This window comes from Giraffa tippelskirchi, chromosome 4 (genome assembly GCF_054371585.1).
Source record: "Giraffa tippelskirchi isolate mGirTip1 chromosome 4, T2T-mGirTip1v1.2.pri, whole genome shotgun sequence".
NCBI lineage: Eukaryota > Metazoa > Chordata > Mammalia > Artiodactyla > Giraffidae > Giraffa > Giraffa tippelskirchi.
Genome location: NC_137278.1, coordinates 90655989 through 90680096, shown reverse-complemented (window position 1 = coordinate 90680096; position 24108 = coordinate 90655989). Strand labels below are relative to the sequence as shown.

The 24108-nt window shown below is 41.8% G+C and overlaps 2 protein-coding genes across 40 annotated transcripts; both read left to right on the top strand.

Annotated features, from left to right (window-relative positions):
• Nucleotides 1-825: 825 nt before the first annotated feature.
• On the top strand, nt 826-10169 carry TPRKB (TP53RK binding protein). Of its 39 annotated transcripts, none has more exons than XM_081483048.1 (8): nt 4461-4486; nt 5292-5393; nt 5811-5852; nt 6502-6578; nt 6892-7054; nt 7934-8056; nt 9348-9524; nt 10042-10169. In XM_081483048.1, exons 4-8 carry the CDS (start codon nt 6574-6576, stop codon nt 10126-10128), a joined length of 555 nt encoding a protein of 184 aa, XP_081339174.1. In that variant the 5' UTR covers nt 4461-4486; nt 5292-5393; nt 5811-5852; nt 6502-6573; the 3' UTR covers nt 10129-10169. The 39 variants fall into 39 exon arrangements, 34 of the variants coding, with proteins under 34 accessions (XP_081339164.1, XP_081339166.1, XP_081339165.1 ...); XM_081483046.1 differs by lacking the exon at nt 4461-4486 and adding an exon at nt 4489-4600; XR_014051515.1 differs by lacking the exons at nt 5292-5393; nt 6502-6578 and adding an exon at nt 8807-8993 and having other exon boundaries at nt 826-4600; nt 6955-7054.
• A 9717-nt stretch (nt 10170-19886) lies between these two features.
• NAT8 (N-acetyltransferase 8 (putative)) lies at nt 19887-23875 on the top strand. The gene has a single exon (XM_081590478.1). It carries the CDS (start codon nt 23171-23173, stop codon nt 23873-23875), a length of 705 nt encoding a protein of 234 aa, XP_081446604.1. The 5' UTR covers nt 19887-23170.
• The last annotated feature ends 233 nt before the right edge of the window (nt 23876-24108 follow it).

The window sequence follows — 24108 nt, the reverse complement described above, 5'->3', positions numbered from 1 at the left end:
CGCATATAGGGTTATCGTTACCATCTTTCAAATTCCATATATATGCATTAGTATACTGTATTGTTGTTTTTCTTTCTGGCTTACTTCACTCTGTATAATGGGCTCCAGTTTCATCCATCTCAGTAGAACCGATTCAAATGTATTTTTTTTAATGGCTGAGTAATATTCCATTGTGTATATGTACCACAGCTTCCTTATCCATTCGTCTGCTGATGGACATCTAGGTTGCTTCCATGTCCTGGCTATTGTAAACAGTGCTGCGATGAACATTGGGGTACACGCGTCTCTTTCAATTCTGGTTTCCTCGGTGTATATGCCCAGCAGTGGGATTGCTGGGTCATATGGCAGTTCTATTCCCAGTTTTTTAAGGAATCTCCACACTGTTCTCCATAGTGGCTGTACTAGTTTGCATTCCCACCAACAGTGTAAGAGGGTTCCCTTTTCTCCACACCCTCTCCAGCATTTATTGCTTGTAGACTTTTGGATAGCAGCCATTCTGACTGATGTGAAATGATACCTCATTGTGGTTTTGAGTTGCATTTCTCTAATAATGAGTGATGTGGAGCATCTTTTCATGTGTTTGTTAGCCATCTGTATGTCTTCTTTGGAGAAATGTCTGTTTAGTTCTTTGGCCCATTTTTTGATTGGGTCGTTTATTTTTCGGGAATTCAGCTGCAGAAGTTGCTTGTATATTTTTGAGATTAATTGTTTGTCTGTTGCTTCATTTGCTATTATTTTCTCCCATTCTGAAGGCTGTCTTTTCACCTTGTTTATAGTTTCCTTTGTTGTGCAAAAGCTTTTAATTTTAATTAGGTCCCATTTGTTTATTTTTGCTTTTATTTCCAATATTCTGGGAGGTGGGTCATGGAGGATCCTGCTGTGATTTATGTCGGACAGTGTTTTGCCTATGTTTTCCTCTAGGAGTTTTATTGTTTCTGGTCTTACGTTTAGATCTTTAATCCATTTTGAGTTTATTTTTGTGTATGGTGTTAGGAAGTGTTCTAGTTTCATTCTTTTACAAGTGGTTGACCAGTTTTCCCAGCACCACTTGTTAAAGAGATTGTCTTTTCTCCATTGTATATTCTTGCCTCCTTTGTCGAAGATAAGGCGTCCATATGTGCGTGGGTTTATCTCTGGGCTTTCTATTTTGTTCCATTGATCTATATTTCTATCTTTGTGCCAGTACCATACTGTCTTGATGACTGTGGCTTTGTAGTAGAGCCTGAAGTCAGGCAGGTTGATTCCTCCAGTTCCATTCTTCTTCCTCAAGATTGCTTTGGCTATTCGAGGTTTCTTATATTTCCATACAAATTGTGAGATGATTTGTTCTAGTTCTGTGAAAAATACCATTGGTAGCTTGATAGGGATTGCATTGAATCTATAGATTGCTTTGGGTAGTATACTCATTTTCACTATATTAATTCTTCCAATCCATGAACACGGTATATTTCTCCATCTGTTTGTGTCCTCTTTGATTTCTTTCATCAGTGTTTTATAGTTTTCTATATATAAGTCTTTTGTTTCTTTAGGTAGATATATTCCTAAGTATTTTATTCTTTTTGATGCAATGGTGAATGGTATTGTTTCCTTAATTTCTCGTTCTGTTTTCTCAATATTGGAGTATAGGAATGCAAGGGGTTTCTGTGTGTTAATTTTATATCCTTTTGCTGAGCATGTTTTTAGATTGATCCATGTTGCAAGTATGTTCATTCCTTTTATTACTGAATAGTATTTCATGACATGAATTTACCACGATTTACTTACCCATTCATGTATTACTGGGCATTGGGTTGTTTCCAGTTTGGGGCCATCATGACTAAAGTTGCTATGAACATTCACGTTCAAGCCTTTGTGTTGGGAGCCGCGGGCATTACTGACAAAATGGAGGCACAGCCCCAAACCCCTCTCCTCATCCCGCAGGCATGGTCCCGGGATGAAGGAGTTAGGTCTTGTGATTCTGACTTGTCCTTTCCTTCCTTCGGTTGAGTTGGCTGGAAAGAATGTTAAGGTGCTTATTGTTCTCACGAGGAGCATGAGAAAGCACAAAGTCTTCTGCAGTTATGCCCAGGAAATAATCCATAAAGTTAACTATTGACATTTGTTCAAGGATCTTTACAAAGAATGTTCCAGGATGAGCACATAGGCCGCAGCTTGAGGCCATGGGAAAGATTGTTATCTGAGAACTGCTTGTGAGGGAAATGTTTATGGCAAAAGAAGTTTGCTGAGTTTAGGGTTTAGGAATAATTAAGAATAGTTAGAAGCTAAAAGTTTAAGGAATGTTGTGGTGTTGGCATATTTTACTATAGCTTATAGAGACTAGGAATTATAGAGATACTAATAGCTAGAAGCCTTTTTAGGAGATAATGAGCTTAAGATACTAGGGGCTAGCAGGATTTAGAAAGATAAGAAAGAAACAGGAACGTGGTATGCAGCCCAGAGACAAACATGAGTTACAATGTAATCACAAGGACACTTAAGAGGGAACTCTGAAGGACAACAATGATTTATGGAGACAGTAAATCTGGGTGAGGGGAAACTGAAGATGTCAAACCTCTGACCTAATGCTTTTGTAAAAGCGTAAAAGCAAACCTGATGCTTAAAATACACATGCAGTCCCGCACTTTGAGTCAGAGGCTGCATCATTCTTCGCTGACACTGCTCATCCCTTCAGGCTGATTCCCTGGCTGCTGGAGCTGGACGCCGGCACCTTTGGGTGGACACGTTTTCACTGCTCCTGGTTAAATACCAAGGAGTGAAACTGCTGCAAACCGTAAGTATGCACGTGCAAGGGAGTGTGCTCAGTTGTTTCAACGTGTCTCTTTTTAACTCTATGGACTGTAGCCCGCCAGACTCCTCTGTCCATGGGATTCTCTAGGCAAGAATACTGTAATGGGTTGCCATGCCCTTCTCCAGGGGATTCTCCTAACCCAGGGATCAAACCAGCAGTCTCTTGTGTCACCTGCATTGGCAGGTGAATTCTTTAACACTAGCGCTATGCATTTAATTTTTTAAGAAACTGCCAAACTCTTTTCCAAAGTGGTTACACTATTTTTATTTTATACTCCGACTAGCAATATGTGAAGGCTCCAGTTCTGAATGTTTGACAACACTTGATATTTAAAATTTTTAAGGTCTTTCAAATTTTAGCATTCTTATGGGTATGTAGTAATATCTCATTATGTTTTTAAATTGTATCTACTTCCCTGATGACTAATGATGAGCATCTGTTCATGTTTTTATTGGCCTTTCATGTATCTTTCCTAAAATATGTTCAATTGTGTCATCTATTCTTAATCAGGTTGTCTCTTACTAATTTTGAATTGGAGTTGGTTATATAATCTGGATACCAGTCTTTCCTCAGAATAATTTCATATATATTCCCACTGGGCTCAAGCCACATGGTTCTCTTTGCTCTTTCTTAAATGAGGCCATATCTGTTCTCAGCCTTTTAACTCCCTCTGTTCCCTGGAATTGCTGCTCTGCAGATAACACACAGAATCTGCTTCCAGACCTCCTCCAGTCACAAATGGCCCTTTTTGGTGAGATCTTAACCATCCTATTTTAAATAGTAATACTCAATGACATTACCCCTCATTCTCTAGTTTTTTCTCCATAGCACATATCTATCCTAGTTATTATTTACCTGTCTTTTTGTTTAAAGAAAAGCATTGGATGGGATGGGGAGGGAGGTGAGTGGGGGGTCCAGGAAGGGGAACACATGTAAACCCAGGGTTGATTCATGTCAATGCATGGCAAAAACTATTACAATATTGTAAAGTAATTAGCCCCCAACTAAAATAAATAAATTTATAAAAAAAAAAAAAAAGAAAAGCATTGACCCAGATGAGCCCCCAAGCATAAAAAACATGAAGAATAACATGTTACAATAACATGGAAGAAAAACATCCATTTAGCGGATGACCTCCTCTTTCGGAGGCTGATATACTCAGGGATGGCAATCAAACTCGTGAGCCTGCTGGATGAAGAGGTTGTCGTGTCACCTCTCTCAAGTACCCGAGGCAGATCGCCGAGCGCTTTCGGCTCCAGGAGATCCTGGCCAAGTGGACCTTGCCCAGAACAAGAAAAAACTGAGTCCTGCTTGCCTCGAAAAGGAACTGCAAAATCTCAAGCAGCGGAGACATATGTAGAGCTCATCGGCGCCATTACTTTTCTTCGCATGGGACGAAACAGGATGTCTAGTTCCAAGCCAAGCAGCTTAAGGACGCGGCGGAGACCCACACTCAGCTTCCGGCCCGGCCGGAGGAGCCTCGCCGCCTCTCTCATTGGAAGTGGCGGACCGAGCCCCTGCTCCCTTTCGGGTCAGCAGACGCGACTCACGCAGGCGAAACCATCTTCCGACCCAGACCTGCAAGGACGCTGCAGGGTCGGGGAGGGCGAGGAAGGAGCGCAGCTGCGGCCGATCTTCCGGAAGTTGAGGGCTTTGTTTCCGTGGGGAAGATCTTACGAGACGGACAGAGACGCGACGGTGAGTACTACCGGCGCTACAGCGCTGGCCGGGTCGGGCGGGAACTGGAGACCAGTGATTTTCCAGATGATACTTGTGATTCTCGGCGCCCTCGTTTATCCAGCGTTTGCCAAGGTCGGGTCCTGGGATCCAGCCCGGTCACTACCGGGTTTCGCCTCCCTTCGAGGGCGGACGATACAGCATTCTGATGAGCCTGAGAGTCACTAAAGTTGTAACAGAGGAGCTCGTAGAATAGGAGACTAGTCCTGGGGTTCTGGGAGCGCTGGTAAATGGGCTCTTACTGGCCAGTCGAAGGGAGGAAGGATTAATTGAGTAACTGCCTGTCCGAGGGGGCGTGCTGGGTAGGGACTGGGGCGGCGGTGGGGGAATGAGCGCGGTCTGCAGGGGTGCGCTAGGAAGCGGGAGAGGGAGGAAGGTCTCAGATCACCGAGTTTGGGACTCCGTAACATAAAAGGACTTTATAGCAGGGCAAGATTTGGTGTACATTTTGAAAAGATCACTTTGACTCCCAGGTGGAGGTTGGATGATAGGAGGGAAGGAATTGTGAGGCGACCTCTTCTAGGAGGTAACCGCTGTTGGGAGAAGGTGGCCAACGGCGGTGGCAGAGTAGGAATGGGAGAGAATTGGACACTTCAAAATGATACTTAAAAATTGACAAGAGTTTGCACAAGATATGGGATTTGAACGTGAAGTCGCTTAGTCGTGTCCGACTCTGCGGCCCCATGGACTGTAGCCTACTAGGCTCTTCCGTCCATGGGATTTTCTAGGCAAGAGTACTGGAGTGGGTTGCCATTTCCTTCTCCAGGGATCTTCCCGACCAAGGGATCGAACCGGGACCTCCCGCATTGTAGGCAGACGCTTTAGTGTCTGAGCCACCAGGGAAGTCTGTATGGGATTTGAGTGGGAGGTAAGGATCCAGCGATGGTTTGAAGTTTCTGACCTAAGTGAGTGAATTATATAAAACAAACCAAAACCATTTTTGACGTTTGATAGGCGCCCTTTTCCCTCTACTTTAAAAAAACAAAAACCAGAAAAAAATTGTTTCCTCCCTGGTTATATGTACTCATTGTATTTTCTGTGCTCACTGTAGAAAATTCAGAACATGCAAAAATATTTTTTTCTAGAAAACAATTATCTGTAATTCTGCTACCCAAGATGGCCATATTTTGGTGTGCTTCATGTTTTTGTTTTCTGAGTCCATTTTTTTGTATAATTGGGTATACATTCTATCTATATATATTTTTTCCATTGGACTAACATCATGATAATAAAGATTGTGTGGTCCTGCTGTGCCAAGGCATTATTCACAATTTTATTTTTCCAGATTGTAACAGAAAAAATCAGATGTAATTCCAGCAAGTCAAAGGTAACATTTCGTTGTTTTTTCAGTAGTTTTCTTTTTGTGTACATTTTTAAAAACCCACATATTATGCCACATTTTGTGTTTTGTTTTCCAATCAGATGTTAAGTACTTAATGTTATTTATTACTATATTTACGCATCCATAACTACTCTTTAAGACTACAGTTTTTAGTGGTTGATCGGTAAAGCCACTATAGTTGGGCCTGTTACTAGTTAGGTAGGTTTTCAGCCTTTACTCTTAGGATGATAAGAAAAACATCTTATTACGTAAATCTTCATATTGGCAAATTATTCCTTCAGAAAAATGGTGGAAATAAAACCTCCTAGGTAAAAGGATAAAGTGAACTTATATAAAATTGCCTCACCTAAATATCTCTGAGACTTTAATTGAAATTGTTTTAAAGATTAGATTTTTGCAGTGTTTAGTTTTTTCATTCAGATAGATTATGTCTCTCCAGTTATTTGTTGTTTATGCTGCTTTTATGTTTTTGTATATACCCTGTCCTTTTCTTGTTAAATTTATGTCTATAAAGGGTGTTACTATTTAAGAATTGTACCTTCTAGGCTTAAATTCCCATGTATGTAATGAATATCTTTGAGTTGTGTCATACTTTCTTCTATAAGATTGTTTTCTGCCTTGTATTTATGTCTAGATCCTGCTAAAATATAAATGAAATGGTGAGATTAGAAAGCTAAAAAGACTAAGTTGGAGTGAGGTTTCCTTAATGCTGTAAGTAACCTGTGGTCTAAAAAGTGTTTGGTATTCTGCTCCTAGTTGTCTGTTGAGAAGATGCCCCTCATCCAGAGCCTGCCTTATCTGTACAACTAGGGGACCCGGTGTTGCCCTTGATCCTTTCCCAGAATGGAAGCTAGAACAGCTTAGCAGGGTTAGGAAGACAGTCTAGTCATGAGGTTGCCAGATGTTTTGGGGTGGATTTTTCAAGTTTAACAGTTATTATTAAAGTTATAATACTTTAATTGTGAGCAAGGGTATTTGTTAGTGACTTACAGTTGTTAACTTTTGGTCTTTTGGTCTTGTGCAGTAGCATCCTGCTTATCTATGAAATGCAGTTAACACATCAGCTGGACCTATTTCCTGAATACAGGGTGACCCTTCTGTTATTTAAAGATGTAAAAAATGCTGCGGGCTTGAGAAAAAAGGCCATGGAAGGTGCCATTGATGGCTCATTAATAAACCCTACAGTGGTAAGTACTCATGGCAATAAGTGAGCTTTATGGGGAGTTTACGAATCTGATGATTTTTCATGATGTTATGGGTTAGCCCAAAATTGTTATCTTCAAGTAAAAAGGACTTGTCTAACCTGTAGAGTGGATTCAGATTTGGCCAGCCTTCAATTTAACAGTGAATAGAAGCCAAGTGCTGAGCCCTGCCCTAGGAGACGTGAAAGGTGGTCTCCCTCTGATACGATGGCAGATGCCTATATATCCATCTTCTTGTCTGACCTAGAAAGTCTCTGTAAAGGAGGCATTGCATAGTGGTAGAATCACCAGGACTTAAATCCCAGTTATGCCATTTATTATGACTTTGAGCATGTGGTAGCCAACCTTCATACAGTGCTTATTTGGTAAGTTCTTTATATATACTGCTAACTCACTTAATCTTCACAACAACTCTATGAAGTAGTGAGATGATTATCTGCTTCTAAAAGATAAAATGCTAAGGAATTTGCCCAGGTTCCCTTGGTGGTAAGTGGCAGAACTGAAATTCCAACCCATTCTTTGCCTTGGTTTCCTCATTTATTGCACATAAAAAATAATAAAGATATCAAATGGGGTAGTTTTGAGTAGAATAGAAAATGAAGTTTAAATGTTGAGAATATGGGCTTTCCCATAATAATAGTCCTCAATAAGTTGTTTCAAAACTTTTTGTATCTTAATTGCCTGCAGCTGTAAAATTCTGTGATTTTTCTAAACACCTAGGCCCTTGAGATTTTGGAAATTTTGAAAATATAGAAACTGTGATGAAGTAAAACAGCCTGACACTGGAGTTACAATGGTACAGGGCATACATCTTCAGAGTACTCCAGATTCTTTGTGTGTAATTCTTTTTGTTCTCTTTGGTAGATTGTTGATCCATTTCAGATAATTGTGGCCGCAAACAAAGCAGTTCACCTCTACAAACTGGGGAAAATGAAGACAAGAACTCTGTCTACTGAAGTTATTTTCAATCTTTCCCCAAATAACAATGTAATTAATATGGAATATATACTTTCTTTATATCTGTTGACCTTGTCATGGTAGCCTGTGTGTGACTGAGTGTTGGGTTGGAGCCTATTGCTGGTAACAAACCAAAATAACAGTGACGATTGAGTGCTAGAGAGAGTTGAGGTTTAGCGTTGCCTCCTACTAGACAAGTAAGCTTTGGAGTCACTCACGTGAAGTTTTGCTAAATTAAGTGAGAATAGTTTTATTTGTCCCTCCTAACATAGAGAGTCAGGAAAATGCTATTTAAATCTAATGATAAAAAATTAGGCACGGGTATTTGTGTGTTACCATGTGCATCTTTCATTCTCCCTATAAACTCTTTGAGGATAGAACCATGTCTTTTCCATATACCAGAAGTCTGCCTGGTACCTAGACTAGCTCTTATCACGTGCTCATACACGCAGTACATAGGAAGAGTTTGTGTTTGAGATACTGATAGTAATCAAAGTTTTTGAGTTAAAAACATCCCACCTGGGCATAAAAAAACAACTAATTTTGCTGACGAAGTTTAATTATTACTACTACTGAACACAATCAAGTGCTGATGTGGAGAGAAAGGTTAGGAAACCTTGGCATGGTTTAAAATACAGATGTTTGAAAATTTTATAAAATGTGTAATAGAATTCCCCAGTATCTTGGGGAAAATGACTGGGTAATTGTTTCTTTGAGATCACTGAAATAACTCAGGAGACTGCAGTTCATAAACATGTGTTGAGCTTGTCCCTGTTCCAGTTCTAGGGTCAGAAGTGTTCCCAAGAAAGGCAGATGAACAAGACCAAGTTGAAATGCCCTAAGATAATTGATACAATGCAATAATAATGCAAATCCGTGGGAACAAAGAAGCAATTCATTCTATAAGGAGGAAAGTGCCAAAGGAGGGACATTTGAACTGGACCCTTGAAAGATGAAGGCAGTCCAGGTAGGGGACAAAGTGCGGGCACAGGCAAGAAAAGTATGAAAGGATGGGCGCCCCAGACAGTCCCCACTGGCTGGAGGGCAGGAGTGCGTGGCTAGAGGTTCTTTGGGTCCAGGAGGAAGGCCATTTGTGCATCCAGTCAAAGTCAAGGCTTGATTCTATGGGAATGAGGTGCAGCTTTGAGCAGGGAGTACTCTAGAGGCAGAGGTGGTAGAGATTAGGAAGGGAAGTTGCAAAACTGTAGGCAGAGAGAACCACTAGGATATGAAAAATAAGAATCTGACCGGGCAAGGCTGCAAATGGGGAGAGGTTTCAGATGTTGAGACTACTGATTTTATTGTCTTTTTCACCCCTTAGATTTCAGAGGCCTTGAAAAAATTTGGTAGTTCAGCAAATGATACTTCAGTTCTGATTGCTTATATTGAAGAGGGTGAAAAACAAATAAATCAAGAATACCTAATATCTCAGGTAGAAGGTCATCAGGTTCCTCTGAAAAAGCTCCCTGAAATAACAAATATTACAGAAGTCAAAAAGGTTTGTAAACCTGTATTTTTAGAAAGAGCATGACAGATGTGGAATAATACTGTTTGCTTATTGATCACCAATGCTTCTATATTGTTTTAACTTTTAAGAAAGGTTAATATAATTAATAAAAATTACTTGAAAAATGATTAGAGATGCAAAGAAATGCATATTTATGTGAGATATAATTAGAAACTTAGTTGATAAAAACATTCTTTTAAAAAGGATAACTTTAAATATCAAGCTTACATTTGAAATGTAAACTATAGTATGAAGTTAATGTCTAGATGTGTGCTTTTAAAATTGGTACAAATGTTTCGATGTTTAGAGAGTTGTCACTATAACTGCAGTTGAAACTTCTGACATAAATGATAAGTTGCTGTCTACTTTGCATACCTTAATCACATTGTGATTCCATCCCATTATCCCAAAAATTGAGTAATAAATTAGGTCACATATGTATTGTATAATGAAAATTAGTAGTGCATGAATATGTCAGCATGTCATAATCTGTCTTTTATGCTTACAGGTATATAAACTATCTTCACAAGAAGAACGTATTGGAACATTATTGGATGGTATCATTTGTAGAATGTCAACAAAAGATGTTTTGTGAAATGACAGAAATATTAAAAGATTTTCAGCTTTTATAAAAAACACTCATTGTTTTTTCTAGATCATAAAATCTATTATGTTGTGTTGTAGGAAGTTTTAAAACACAGAATGGTAACAAAGGACAAAAAAAACCACTCCTGGTCCCACTTCTTCATATTTTAAAAGATAATCATGGTTACTGTTGTTATTGTCTTCTGTTTCTGTCCAAATATATTTTACTTTCATATAATTGGAATAATTGCAAACATTTATTGGAAGTCTACAATGTACTAGGTTCTTATCTAAATGACTTTATATCCATCAACTCATACTCTTGCACTTAATTCTGGCCACTCCAGCATCACTGTTCCAAGCCTCCTGGTTCCAAGTTTTTGTATGCAAGAATTCATTTAATTATCACAGCATTATATGAAGTATATTACTCCCATTAAAAAGTTGTACAAATAATAATGTACACAAGGTCATACAGCTAAAAATCATGTTTTATAAATGGTTTGGGATTTTTTTTCATATTTTGTCTTAAAATATGATTGTGTCAGTTAAGATGGAGTAGGTTACAGGCCATATGTTAATGTTTTGCTAAGTTTGCTTGTTCTTTGTCTTTTCTATGCATGGGCAAACACTTCTGAAATATTTGAAAGTAAATTGCAGTCCTCGGGGCACTTCACCCTCCATTGTATTTAGATGTCATGTCTCAATTATTTTTTAATTGAAGGAGAATTGCTTTACAGAATTTTGTTGGTTTCTGTCTTATATCAACAGTCATGTCTCTTTTAAAGGCTCCTTTAATCTAGAACTATCTTTTTTTAAAAAAGGTGATGTTGACATTTTTTGAAGAGTACCCCAGATGTCTTTCAGAATTTCGGAATGAGTTTGTTTGTGATTCGAGTTAGTTTAAATATTTTGGAGAATTATAGGTAGATTTTGCGTCCTTCCAATTTTACATCATTGGAAGGCACATAATGTCACTTGGCCTCATCACTGGTGATACAGTTTGGTCGCTTCGTTAAGGTGGTACCCCAGACTTCATCATTATGGAGGCATCTTTTCTCCTGAAGCTTAGGGAGAAGTCAAAGCTGCCCTAAAGCTCAAAGTGCCTGTGCTCAGGATTAAAACTCCAAGTGACCCCTGATTCCATGCTCCTAATGACTTCTTCACACTGCCATCACTATCAAACATATTCTTTGTAAAAGTGAGACTTCACATAATGTAATTCTATTTTTATACATTAACATTGCTTTCAGTTTTTCATTTTGCTTTTGCAAGTAAATCTCTGTACACATCTTTTTCTGTAGGATAACTTCCCGGAAGTGGAATTACTGGGGAAGAGGATATGAATTTTTAATACCAGAAAGGTGCCGCTTTGCACTTGAACTAGCAGTGCTCAAGTGTGCCAATCTCAGCACACTCACCAACAATGCCTTTAAACTTCTCAACATTTTCACCATTTTGAAATGTCAGACTACTGGTGAAGCTGAACTATGTTTATTTGTTATGAAGAGTTTTGAAAGGGTTTATACCTGTAACTATATAGATGTTTTTTTAACTCTATGAGCCTTTGGGTAAAGAAGGAAAAAGAAGTAATGCCATTTCCTGGGAAAGAAGTTAACATAAGGTCCACAAACTTTTTCTCTTAAAAAAGTCGAGCCAATTTAGGAATAATGTTCTCTTTGTTCTTAAATTAACCAGTTTGCTTCAGAGCCTAAATGCTCCCCCAGCAAAAGCAACCAGTTGCCGGAGTCCAGCTCCGACAGCCAGGGAAGCACTGAAGGGATGAACGGGGTCAGCGAATGATGCAGCCTCTCACTCATTTGGACTGCATGTTATTTTAAGCATCAGGTTTTCTTTTATACTTTTACAAAAGCATTAGGTCAGAGGTATGACATCTTCAGATTCCCCTCGCCCAGATTTACTGTCCCCATAAATCATTGTTGTCCTTCAGAGTTCCCTCTTAAGTGTCCTTGTGATAACATTGTAACTCAAGTTTGTCTCTGGGCTGTAGACCACATTCCTCAGTTTATTTCTTACGTCTCTAAATCCTGCTGTCCCCTAGTAACTTAAGCTCATCATCTCCTAAAAAGGCTTTTAGCTATTAGTATCTCTAAAATACCTAGTTTCCATAAGCTATAGTAAAATATGCCAACACTACAACATACCTTAAACTTTTAGCTTCTAACTATTCTTAATTATTCCTAACCCCTAAACTCAGCAAACTTGTTTTGCCATAAACATTTCCCTTACAAGCAGGTTTCAGATAACATTGTTTCCCATGGCCTCAGGCTGCAGCCTATGTGCTCAACCTGGAACATTCTTTGTAAAGATCGTTGAACAAATGTCAATAGTTAACTTTATGGATTATAACATTCTTTCCAGCCAACTCAACCGGAGGAAGCAAAGGAAAAGTCAGAATCACAAGACCTAACTCCATCCCGGGACCGTGCCTGTGGGATGAGGAGAGGGGGTTGGGGCTGTGCCTCCATTTTGTCAGTAAAGCCTAACGCGGCTCCCGACAACCAGTGATTATAGCGCCTTTGATGCTGGAAGAGAAGGCATGCAATTTGGCAGGCCACCCTCATTTGGCTCCTTGGTCAAGGGTTATAGGGTTAACAAGGGATACTAAGGCAAAAAGCTAGCTGTCGCTAGGATAACGTGAGGGAAGGGGGCTCTGTCATCCAGGCAATCGTTGCTCCCCATCTCCCCAGTCTTGGGAACAACGAGAGCTGCCACTACAGTGGCAGAATCTTTAATCCCCTGCCCCTCTCCCCACCTCACACTCAGGAAAACTATGAGAATGCACCTAAGCACTGTGCCTTCTTTTTAGGAGCCCTGGGGCTCACAGGCTTTTTCAGGCCACCTGCTGCTGAAGAAGGAATCCATGGGGCCTGGACTCCATCTTAGGCCTGTTTGTTTGGCCACCTCTCTAATGGACTCTGAACTCTGTGCTTAGCGCCTGTGGAAACGACAACAGAAGGATAAGACCCTCTCCGGACAGGGGAATCTTGAAGATTGTATCCAGGTTACTCATCACCTAAGAGAAAACATACACTAATCCCCCTACCTCCAGACAGGTCATAAATTTTTTCTGTCACCTCGGGCTTATTGATAATTGATTGTTTGAACACATAACACATAACACATAAATGATGGGGTTATTGTGATTGTATTTACCATTCCTTTGTTTATGTAAGTCACAAGGAAATGGGGGTGGTGGGTTCAGACACATACACATGGGGTATAAAAGATTTTCACAAATGCTGGTTGGGGTCCTTGGCTAAGAGGAGACTCTGCCTTGGGCCTGCTGGTGTAATAAACTGCACTTCACTATCTGCATCGTCCTTCGGAGTGAGCTTGTTTCCTGGAACGCGTGGCTATAACACTGCCATTCTCATTTTTGCTTTTTTTCTATGAAGACTTTTTTGCTTGTCTGGAAACCTGGAACCTGTGCTAGGGTTGCGGCTGCTTCTCTGCACCTTGTTTTGTTTTGCTGACTGATGTGCTGTCTGCACTGTGTTACAAAACTGAGTAAAGCACAACTCTCGAGGTGACTGGTCTCAGAATGAGCCAAGTTTGTATTTTCATAATCCTCTGTGCCAGTTACCTGCCACTGTTCCCTCCAGCTCACTCTTCTCTCTGCCCTGGAGGCTGACTTACCTTGTACTCAGCAAGAGATCCTCCCTTCCCCTTGGCTTCTGCTTGGGTTTGGCCAGTGTATGGAGTGGAGAGGCTAGCAGGGGAATGAGGCCAAAGGTATTTATTTTCCTAGCCCCTCGCTGCAAGGATCCCTAAGCTGGCTTTGGCCTTGGACCTCTCAGGGTGGTCTGTGCTACTCAACTTCTGGGTCAGGTTCCTGTCCCCTCACCCTCCTGCCTCATTTCAGGCCTCTTGAGCAATAACATACCTGGTTCCCCTTTACCCACCCACACCTTCATAATTAGGCCCTTTGGTGATCTATATAAAATGAGCTTGGGTTATCCTAATTTGAGTGTTGGGGCCTGATAACGTCTCCCTTTTGTTAAAAGGCTAGATTACTTATTTCTATAGAGCTAGAATCATCATTCCAGTATTTCTGAACGTCTTGCCAAGGAGCGACCTATTGGCCCACTTTCTTTCCTCTTAAAATAATTTGCTGTCACTTCCTCTCCCTCGTTCTTTAATTGTGAGTGCTCAGTGGGAATCCAGGGCACTGACCTGAGGCTGGCTTACTGGGAATCCTGAGGAGAGATCAGGGGAGATGATGTTCTTCCAGGACATTTTCCTCCTCTTTCTGAGACTTCCAAAACATTATACTGCTTGGTTGTCCAACTTCCAGTTCATTGACCCATTTCTGGGCTTAGCTGGTCTAATAGGCAAGTGTTCTTCATAGATGCAAGCATGGGATTTCATTGACGTGCTGCTCTCAAGTCCCACAACTCTGGGAGTAACAGGGATTTCAAAAATATAACTACCTATTATAATCAGGTTCCTATAAGGCAATGGCAACCTACTGCAGTACTCTTGCTTGGAGAATCCCACGGACGGAGGAGCCTGGTGGGCTGCAGTCCATGGGGTCTCTAAGGGTCGGACACGACTGAGTGACTTCACTTTCACGCATTGGAGAAGGAAATGGCAACGTACTCCAGTGTTCTTACCTGGAGAATCCCAGGGACGGGAAGCCTGGTGGGCTGCCGTCTATGGGGTCGCACAGAGTCAGACTCGACCTGAAGTGACTTAACAGCAGCATGGGTAATAGAAAAATAAAATAATTTGTCAGGTTACTAGTAACTATTTAACTGTTAATACATTTACAGTTTTTTAAGCAAGTAACAAATTAACAGCAATATAAGTGCTGAATGAGAAGTGCAGTCTTCAAAGGAGGGAGCAGAAATGATCCATCTGGTTGGCAGGAGTCAGAAATCTTGATGGAGAAGGTAGCACTGAACTGGAGCTTGAGCCTTAGTCACATGCTGGATCTTGGTCAAGTATGGCCTGAACATAGGGGCATGATGAGGCTTAGAGATGAATCTTGCATCCCAGCAGACAGCTGGTTTCTTTTGGCACACAGTGCTTTATACTAATTAATAATTCAAACACTTGTCAGATACCTGCCTTTTCGGGTCAGCATGTGGTACTGAAAAAGCAAAATGTTCAGGCCTTCGAGTGAAAACTGCCAAGGCTTGGGTGCCACTCTGTCATGGGTAGTATATCTCAGGTTTGTGAGCCTTGGTTTCACATTTGTAAAATGGAAGCAATATGAGCCTTACCTCTTACATGGTTGTGAATGTCAAATAGTACAGCACAGGAAAAGTGTTTTATCACAGTGCCAGGTATCTAATATCTCAGTAAATAACAGCTGTCTGAATGTACCAGGCATAATACTGAGGCATACAGTAAAATAAGACCCATGCTGGTGGGAAAGTAAAACTTAGGACAACAGCTTGGCAGTGCCTCAAGCTGTTAAAATAGACTTACCATATGACCCAGCAATTCCACTCCTAGATATATACCAAAGGAATTGAAAACAGGTGTTGAAACAAACACTTGTACAGAATATTCATAGCAACATTATTCACAAAAGCCAGAATGTGAAAACAAGAGTCTATCAGTGGAGGACTGGATAAACAAATGTGGTCTATCCTTTCCATGGAACATTATTCAGCCATAAAAAGCAATGAAGTACTGATACCTGCTAGGACATGGGTGAACTTTGAGAACAAAAAAAACAAGAGTCTATCAGTGGATGACTGGATAAACAAATGTGGTCTATCCTTTCCATGGAACATTCAGTTCAGTTCAGTCGCTCAGTCGTGTCCGACTCTTTGTGACCCCATGAACTGAAGCACGCCAGGCCTCTCTGTCCATCACCAACTCCCAGAGTCTACCCAAACCCATGTCCATCGAGTCGGTGATGCCATCCAACCATCTCATACTCTGTCGTCCCCTTCTCCTCCCGCTCCGAATCCTACCCAGCATTAGGGTCTTTTCCAATGAGTCAACCCTTCGCATGAGGTGGCCAAAGTATTGGAGTTTCAGCTTCAACATCAGACCTTCCAATGAACACCCAGGATTGATCTCTTTTAGGATGGATTGATTGGATCTCCTTGCAGTCCAAGCGACTCTCAAGAGTCTTCTCCAACACCACAGTTCAAAAGCATCAATTCTTCGGCGCTCAGCTTTCTTCACCATCCAACTCTCACATCCATACATGACCACTGAAAAAACCATAGCCTTGACTAGACGGACTTTTGTTGGCAAAGTAATCTCTCTGCTTTTAAATATGCTATCTAGGTTGGTCATAACCTTCCTTCCAAGGAGTAAGCATCTTTTAATTTCATGGCTGCAGTCACCATCAGCAGTGAATCTGGAGCCCCCAAAAATAAAGTCTGACACTGTTTCCACTGTTTCCCCATCTATTTCCCATGGAGTGTTGGGACCAGATGCCATGATCTTAGTTTTCTGAATGTTGAGCTTTAAGCCAACTTTTTCACTCTCCTCTTTCACCTTCATCAAGAGGCTCTTTAGTTCTTCTTCACTTTCTGCCATAAGGGTGGTGTCACCCGCATATCTGAGGTTATTGATATTTCTCCCGGCAATCTTGATTCCAGCTTGTGTTTCTTCCAGCCCAGTGTTTCTCATGATGTACTCTGCATATATGTTAAACAAGCAGGGTGACAATATGCAGCCTTGACGTACTCCTTTTCCTATTTGGAACCAGTCTGTTGTTCCATGTCCAGTTCTAACTGTTGCTTCCTGACCTGCATACAGGTTTCTCAAGAGGCAGGTCAGATGGTCTGGTATTCCCATCTCTTTCAGAATTTTCCACAGTTTATTGTGATCCACACAGTCAAAGGCTTTGGCATAGTCAATAAAGCAGAAATAGATGTTTTTCTGGAACTCTCTTGCTTTTTCGATGATCCAGCGGATATTGGCAATTTGATCTCTGGTTCCTCTGCCCTTTCTAACACCAGCTTGAACATCTGGAAGTTCACGGTTCACGTATTGCTGAAGCCTGGCTTGGAGAATTTTGAGCATTACTTTACTAGCATGTGAGATGAGTGCAGTTGTGCAGTAGTTTGAGCACTCTTTGGCATTGCCTTTCTTTGGGATTGGCACGAAAACTGACCTTTTCCAGTCCTATGGCCACTGCTGAGTTTTCCAAATTTGCTGGCATATCGAGTGCAGCACTTTCACAGCATCATCTTTCAGGATTTGAAATAGCTCAACTGGAATTCCATCACCTCCACTAGCTTTGTTCGTAGTGATGCTTTCTAAGGCCCACTTGACTTCACATTCCAGGATGTCTGGCTCTAGGTGAGTGATCACACCATCGTGATTATCTGGGTCATGAAGCTCTTTTTTGTACAGTTCTTCTATGTATTCTTGCCACCTCTTCTTAATATCTTCTGCTTCTGTTAGGTCCATACCATTTCTGTCCTTTACTGAGCCTATCTTTGCATGAAATTTTCCTTTGGTATCTCTAATTTTCTTGAAGAGATCTCTAGTCTTTCCCATTCTGTTGTTTTCCTCTATTTCTTTGCACTGATCACTGAGGAAGGCTTTCTTATCTCTCCTTGCTATTCTTTGGAACTCTGCATTCAGATGGGAATATATTTCCTTTTCTCCTTTGCTTTTCCCTTCTCTTCCCAGCTATCTGTAAGGCCTCCTCAGACAGCCATTTTGCTTTTTTGTATTTCTTTCCCATGGGGATTGTCTTGATCCCTGTCTCCTGTACAATGTCACGAACCTCTGTCCATAGTTTATCAGGCACTCTGTCTATCAGGTCTAGTCCCTTAAATCTATTTGTCACTTCTGTATACTCATAAGGGATTTGATCTAGGTCATACCTGAATGGACTAGTGGTTTTCCCTACTTTCTTCAATTTAAGTCTGAATTTGGCAATAAGCAGTTCATGATCTGAGCCACAGTCTGCTCCCGGTCTTGTTTTTGCTGACTGTATAGAGCTTCTCCATCTTTGGCTGCAAAGAATATAATCAATCTGATTTCGGTGTTGACCATCTGGTGATGTCCACGTGTAGAGTCTTCTCTTGTGTTGTTGGAATAGGGTGTTTGCTATTACCAGTGCGTTCTCGTGGCAAAACTCTATTAGTCTTTGCCCTGCTTCATTCTGTACTCCAAGGCCAAACTGCCTGTTACACCAGGTGTTTCTTGACTTCCTACTTTTGCATTCCAGTCCCCTATAATGAAAAGGACATCTTTTTTGGGTGTTAGTTCTAGAGAGTCTTGTAGGTCATCATAGAACCGTTCAACTTCAGCTTCTTTGGTGTTACTGGTCGGGGCCTAGACTTGGATTATCATGATATTGAATGGTTTGCCTTGGAAACGAACAGAGATCATTCTATCGTTTTTGAGATTGCATCCAAGTACTGCATTTTGGACTCTTTTGTTGACCATGATGGCTACTCCCTTTCTTCTAAGGGATTCTTGCCCACAGTAGTAGATATAATGGTCATCTGAGTTAAATTCACCCATTCCAGTCCATCTTAGTTCGCTGATTCCTAGAATGTTGACGTTCACTCTTGCCATCTCCTGTTTGACCACTTCCAATTTGCCTTGATTCATGGACCTAACATTCCAGGTTCCTATGCAATATTGCTCTTTACAGCATCGGACTTTGCGTCTATCACCAGTTGGGTATCGTTTTTGCTTTGGCTCCATCCCATCATTCTTTCTGGAGTTATTTCTCCACTAATCTCCATTAGCATATCGGGCACCTACTGACCTGGGGAGTTCATCTTTCAGTGTCCTATCTTTTTGCCTTTTCATACTGTTCATGGGGTTCTCGAGGCAAGAATACTGAAGTGGTTTGCCATGCCCTTCTCCAGTGGACCACATTCTGTCAGATCTCTCCACCATGACCCATCCGTCTTGGGTGGCCCCACACGGCATGGCTTAGTTTCATTGAGATAGACAAGGCTGTGGTCTGTATGATCAGATTAGTTAGTTTTCTGTAATTTTAGTTTCAGTGTGTCTGCCCTCTGATGCCCTCTCACAACACTTACCATCTTACTTGGGTTTCTCTTACCTTGGGCCTTGGGTAATTTCTCTTGCCACTGCCGCCGGCCCCCAGCCATGGAACATCATTCAGCCATAAAAAGCAATGAAGTACTGATACCTGCTAGGACATGGGTGAACTCTGAGAACCAAAGTGAAAGAAACTAAACATAAAAGTTCACATATTGTGTGATTCCATTTAAGTGAAACATCCAGAATAGGTAAATCCAAAGAGACAGCAGGTTAGTGGTTGCCAGGGGTGTAAGAGGCGTGGAAATGGAGTGACTACCTACTGACTAAGGGGTTTCATTTTAGGATGATGAAAATGCTTCAGAACAAGACAGAAGTGGTGGTTATACAATACTGTGAATGTACTAAGTGCCACTGAGTTGTACACATTTGAATGGTTAATTTATTTTAATTAATTAATTTATTTTTTTGTTTTATAGGCACTGACATTTTTGTCAGTGTTTTCTTCAATAAAAGCATTTAAAATTCTGTATTATACTGCTGTAGGTAGAGTCATTGAAGTCTAGATTCTGAGTGGTATTCAAAATATTGAATTTCCACAGTATAACATGATACTGGATTTTGCTTTGCCAGGGTTGTTTTGTTGGAGAGGGAAGAATAGGGGAGTAATTAAAGATGAGTTAAGTTGAATGCTGTTTCCAATTTTTTTAGGCTTGACCCCACTGAGAAACTAGTTTTTGTTTCTGTAAATATTGCTTTTAGACTGGAGACAGTGGTTTCTGTAGCTGGCTTCTCTTTTGCTTTTTATTTTTTTTTATTTTTTAATAAATTTATTTATTTTAGTTGGGGGCTAATTACTTTACAATATTGTAGTAGTTTTTGCCATACATTGACATGAATCAGCCATGGGTTTACATGTGTTCCCCATCCTGAACCCCCCTCCCACCTCCCTCCCCATCCCATCCCTCTGGGTCATCCCATTGCCCCCGCCCTGAGCATTTGTCTCATGCATCGAACATGGAATGGTGTTCTGTTTCACATATGATAATATACATGTTTCAATGCTATTGTCCCAGAACGTCCCACCCTCACCTTCTCCCTCAGAGTCCATAAGACTGTTCTATGCATCTGTGTCTCTTATTCTGTCTCGCATATAGGGTTATCGTTACCTGAATGGTTAATTTAAAATAATAGAATAACACACCTGCCTTACCTTCAGGAATTCACAATCTTTGATGAGTCTCTTTAGACCAACTCTCAAGAGTTGGCTGAAGCACATTTGCAGTAATATAGATGGACCTAGAGAATATCATGCTAAGTGAAGAAAGTCAGAGAAGGACAAATACAAATACCATATGATACCACTTGTATGTGGAACCTAAAATAGGACAAAATGAACTCATCTACAGAACAGAAACAGAATCAGACTTAGAGAATACACTTGTGGTTGCTATGTTGGAGAGGGAGGGAGTGGGAATTTGGAATTAGCAGATGCAAATTATTATACACAGAATGGATAAACAACAAGGTTCTGCTGTATAGTACAGGGAACTATATTCAATATCCTGTGATAAACCATAACGGAGAATATGAAAAAGTATATATATATATGTATAACTGAGTCAATTTGCTGTGCAGCAGAAATTAACACATTATAAATCAACTATCATTCAATAATTTTTTTTTTTAAAAGGAGTTGGCTGAGGCAGAGACAGATTCCCAAGCCTCAGTTTCATCATTTGAAATCATGGTCAAGAGCCTGCAATGTGCTGAGACTTCCAGATTTGCATCTCTTACACAGAGAATTACCCATAATTCATCTATCCAGAGATAAATGCTTCCAATGTTTGGTGTAACCACTGAAGACCTTTCTCTCTGCATGCTTGTGAGTATAAATCATATTTTTTCAAAAATGAATGAAAACATACTGTTTTATAATCTTTTATAGCTTGACAATTATTTTTCATGTCAATAAATCCTCATGATCATCATTCATAACTATGAGGAAGGTTAAAAAGCCTAAATGTAAACCAAGGTCACTGGGCTGTGAGGGAGCCACAAAAGTTGGTGAGAATACAGGAAAGGGAGGGCAGGGACAGACAGGACATCTGGCCCCTCAGTTTGACCATTAGGTTTCTGATTGGTTAATATTAGAGACTCATTAGGGTTACTCAGCTATACTTTGGAGCCTTCTATTCTCTTGGTTCCTTGTTCAAATTTGCTTAACATTGAAATGTTAAAAATGGCTTCTTCGCGGTGATCTCTTTCACAACTCTGAGGCATCCTCCTAGTTGCTCTTGCCAGAAACCTAGCTGTCATCTCTGACCCCTTCTTCATCCTCAGATTAGCATTAATTTGTCATTTCTGTTTCCAAAAGATACTTCCAAGAGGGCCAGTTTACATCCATGGCCCCATTCTGGTCCAAGTTACTGCTTTCTCTTGTAGGATCCCCGCTAGCCTAGATAGCTCCTTTGTGAACATAGAACAAGGCACCCCCCTTCAACACTGACACAATCTGCTGGACACATAGTTCAGTGGGCAGTGACACCTTTGAGCAAAATAAGAAAAAGATGCCTTTTCCTTTGGTAAGACAGCTCTGTGCCCAGGGCTCGTGGATTTTAGTTCCCACAAGCCTTCCTTGACAAGGTGATCTTGTGAAGTGAGCACCTGTGTATCTGTATCCAGAGGCCCTTCTGCTTGGACTGCTGCACTAGCCTCTGGGGGGCAGGGGGATATAGACTTCCATTCTGGGCCCTTTCAGTCCATTTTCCACAGGTCACCAGAATCACACACACATACCACACAACCCACCGCTACCTCTGGTTATGTTACACCCCACCTAAAAGAACAGCAGTGGGCTCCTGATGTTCTTAGAACAGAGCCCAAACTTCGTAAACTGGATGATAAGCCCTGCATGGCCAGGGCCCTGCTGACCTCATCCAGCTGTGAAGGACCTTGTATACTGAGCCAGCGGAATTGGACTCTGGCCTGTGATGAGCACAGGGTGAGGGACGAATACTCCAGGGTCATAATAGCTGTACAGTGGGGCCAAGCATGGACATCAGAGAGCACCAAGGTGCCAGGTGAACTGCCATGGTTGGGGGTGTAGGCCGGCCACAAGAGCAAGGACCCCTGAGCTATTCCAAACCCTGCGTGATCCCTCCAAGCTAATTCCCCAGAGTTCAGAGAACAGAGAATGGACTTCTTGCTCTATCATAGCCTAGTCCCTTGAGCTTGGGGTTTATGATTAACCAATATTCAGAAGCCAGCCAATAAGGTACCACCGAGGACCTGGGCCCCAGAAGTGGAACAGGCCCTGCACAGTCTCTCTTGGATGCCAGTCGGATGCTGAGGACAGAGGCCAGGCAGAGGCTGCCCTGGACACCCCAGGCTCTTGTGATAGCAGTTGAGAGGACATGGGTGGAAGGACAGTGCTCTCAGGTGTGGCCTGGAGCTCCGGACTCACCCTGGCCTTCAAGGCTGGATCACTTTTGGTGTTACACTCTTATGTCACCTCAGTAGCCTGAAAATCTGCAATCAAGGGGGAAGGAACCTTTGCTGTTTCCAAGTCTCTGTACTTGGAAACACAGGCTTCCCCCAGTGTAGGAAGGACCAAAAAGGAGGAGGGACCAAAAGGACCAAAAAGGAAGAGGGACCAAGAGGAGGAGGACACATGCGTGGCTGCTGCGTGGAGCACCAATGTGTGGAGAAACTGAGAAGAGAGCTAGGGAACGGGGAAAGACAGGGAGGGTACTTCATAATCAGAGCTTTGTTTATGTTATTTCATTAAATCCTCTGAACAACCTCAGAAGGCAGATTCTTAGAGATTATATAACATGCCCAAGGTCATGCATGAAGTCATGATCAAATGCAGGTCTTTCGGACTCTGCACCTTCTCCCAGTGGCTGTGGCCTACTTCCTCTTGGGTAGAAGCAGAGAGACAGATCTTTGAGCAGGGTCTTCCTGGTTCTGGTAGGTGGGCCACTCACATAGCTTCCTCTTTCTTCCCCAGGGCTGCTGGGCAAGCAAAACGGGACACCTAGCTCTCTCTTGAACGTCAAGATCCAGACAACCAGAAGTCTTCTATGGCTCCCTATCACATCCACAAATACCAGGAAAATGACTGCAAATGGGTCCTAGACATGTTCTCTAAGGCGATGGCTGAGCACATTCCTACCACCTTCCGCCACATCCTGAAGCTGCCCCAAACCCTTGTGCTTTTGCTTGGGGGACTCCTTGCCCTAATCCTAGTCTCTGGCTCCTGTGTCCTGGCTTTCATGGCCAGCCTCGCTCTCCTTGCTGCCCTGAGGTTCCTTGCCAAATACCCCTGGAAGCAGCTTAAAGTCATGTCTTTGCACACAGACATGTCTGACATCACTAAATCTTACTTCAGCGAGCGTGGCTCCTGCTTCTGGGTGGCTGAGTCTAAGGGGCAAGTGGTGGGCATGGTGGGAGCACTGCCTGTTAAGAAGCCCACCCTGCAGAAGAAGCAGTTGGAGCTGCTTCACCTATATGTGGCCCGTGAGCACCGAGGTCAAGGGATAGCAAAAGCCCTGGTCAGGAGTGTCCTCAAGTTGGCACAAGACCAGGGCTATGCTGAAGTGGTCCTCATCACCAGCATGCTGCAGCACTCTGCCCTGGCCCTTTACCAGCGCCTTGGCTTCCAGAAGATGAGGCAGTTTTTCTTATTCACAAGCTGGAGGCTAATTTATGTCTCTCAAATTCAGTTTACCTACTGTCTCCCCTCTGCTCAGGTCTCTCAGGCACTAGAGCAGGGAGGGGGCCTGTGATCTGTTTTCTAGCGGATTAGTCAGGAGGAATCGGCTCTGCTGCAGAGACAAGCAGCCCCTGAAGTCTCCGTGTGATGGCAGGGTAAAAGCTTATCGCTTGTTTGCGCAGTGGCGCTGGTGGTGGGGTGGCTCTGCTCCATTCAGTCTTTTGGGATTGCTACTGTTTCATTTATCTAATGCCAACAGATTGTTGCGTGAAGAACTACCAAAAAACAATAATAAACCTTTTTCTT

Coding starts and splice junctions, on each gene's coding strand:
- TPRKB (XM_081483038.1), top strand. CDS start 3,953: ATGGCAATCAAACTCGTGAGCCTGCTGGATGAAGAGGTTGTCGTGTCA. Junction 4,601..5,810: donor TTTATCCAGCGTTTGCCAAG/GTCGGGTCCTGG, acceptor TTATTTTTCCAG/ATTGTAACAGAAAAAATCAG. Junction 5,853..6,501: donor GTAATTCCAGCAAGTCAAAG/GTAACATTTCGT, acceptor ATTTATGTCTAG/ATCCTGCTAAAATATAAATG.
- NAT8 (XM_081590478.1), top strand. CDS start 23,171: ATGGCTCCCTATCACATCCACAAATACCAGGAAAATGACTGCAAATGG.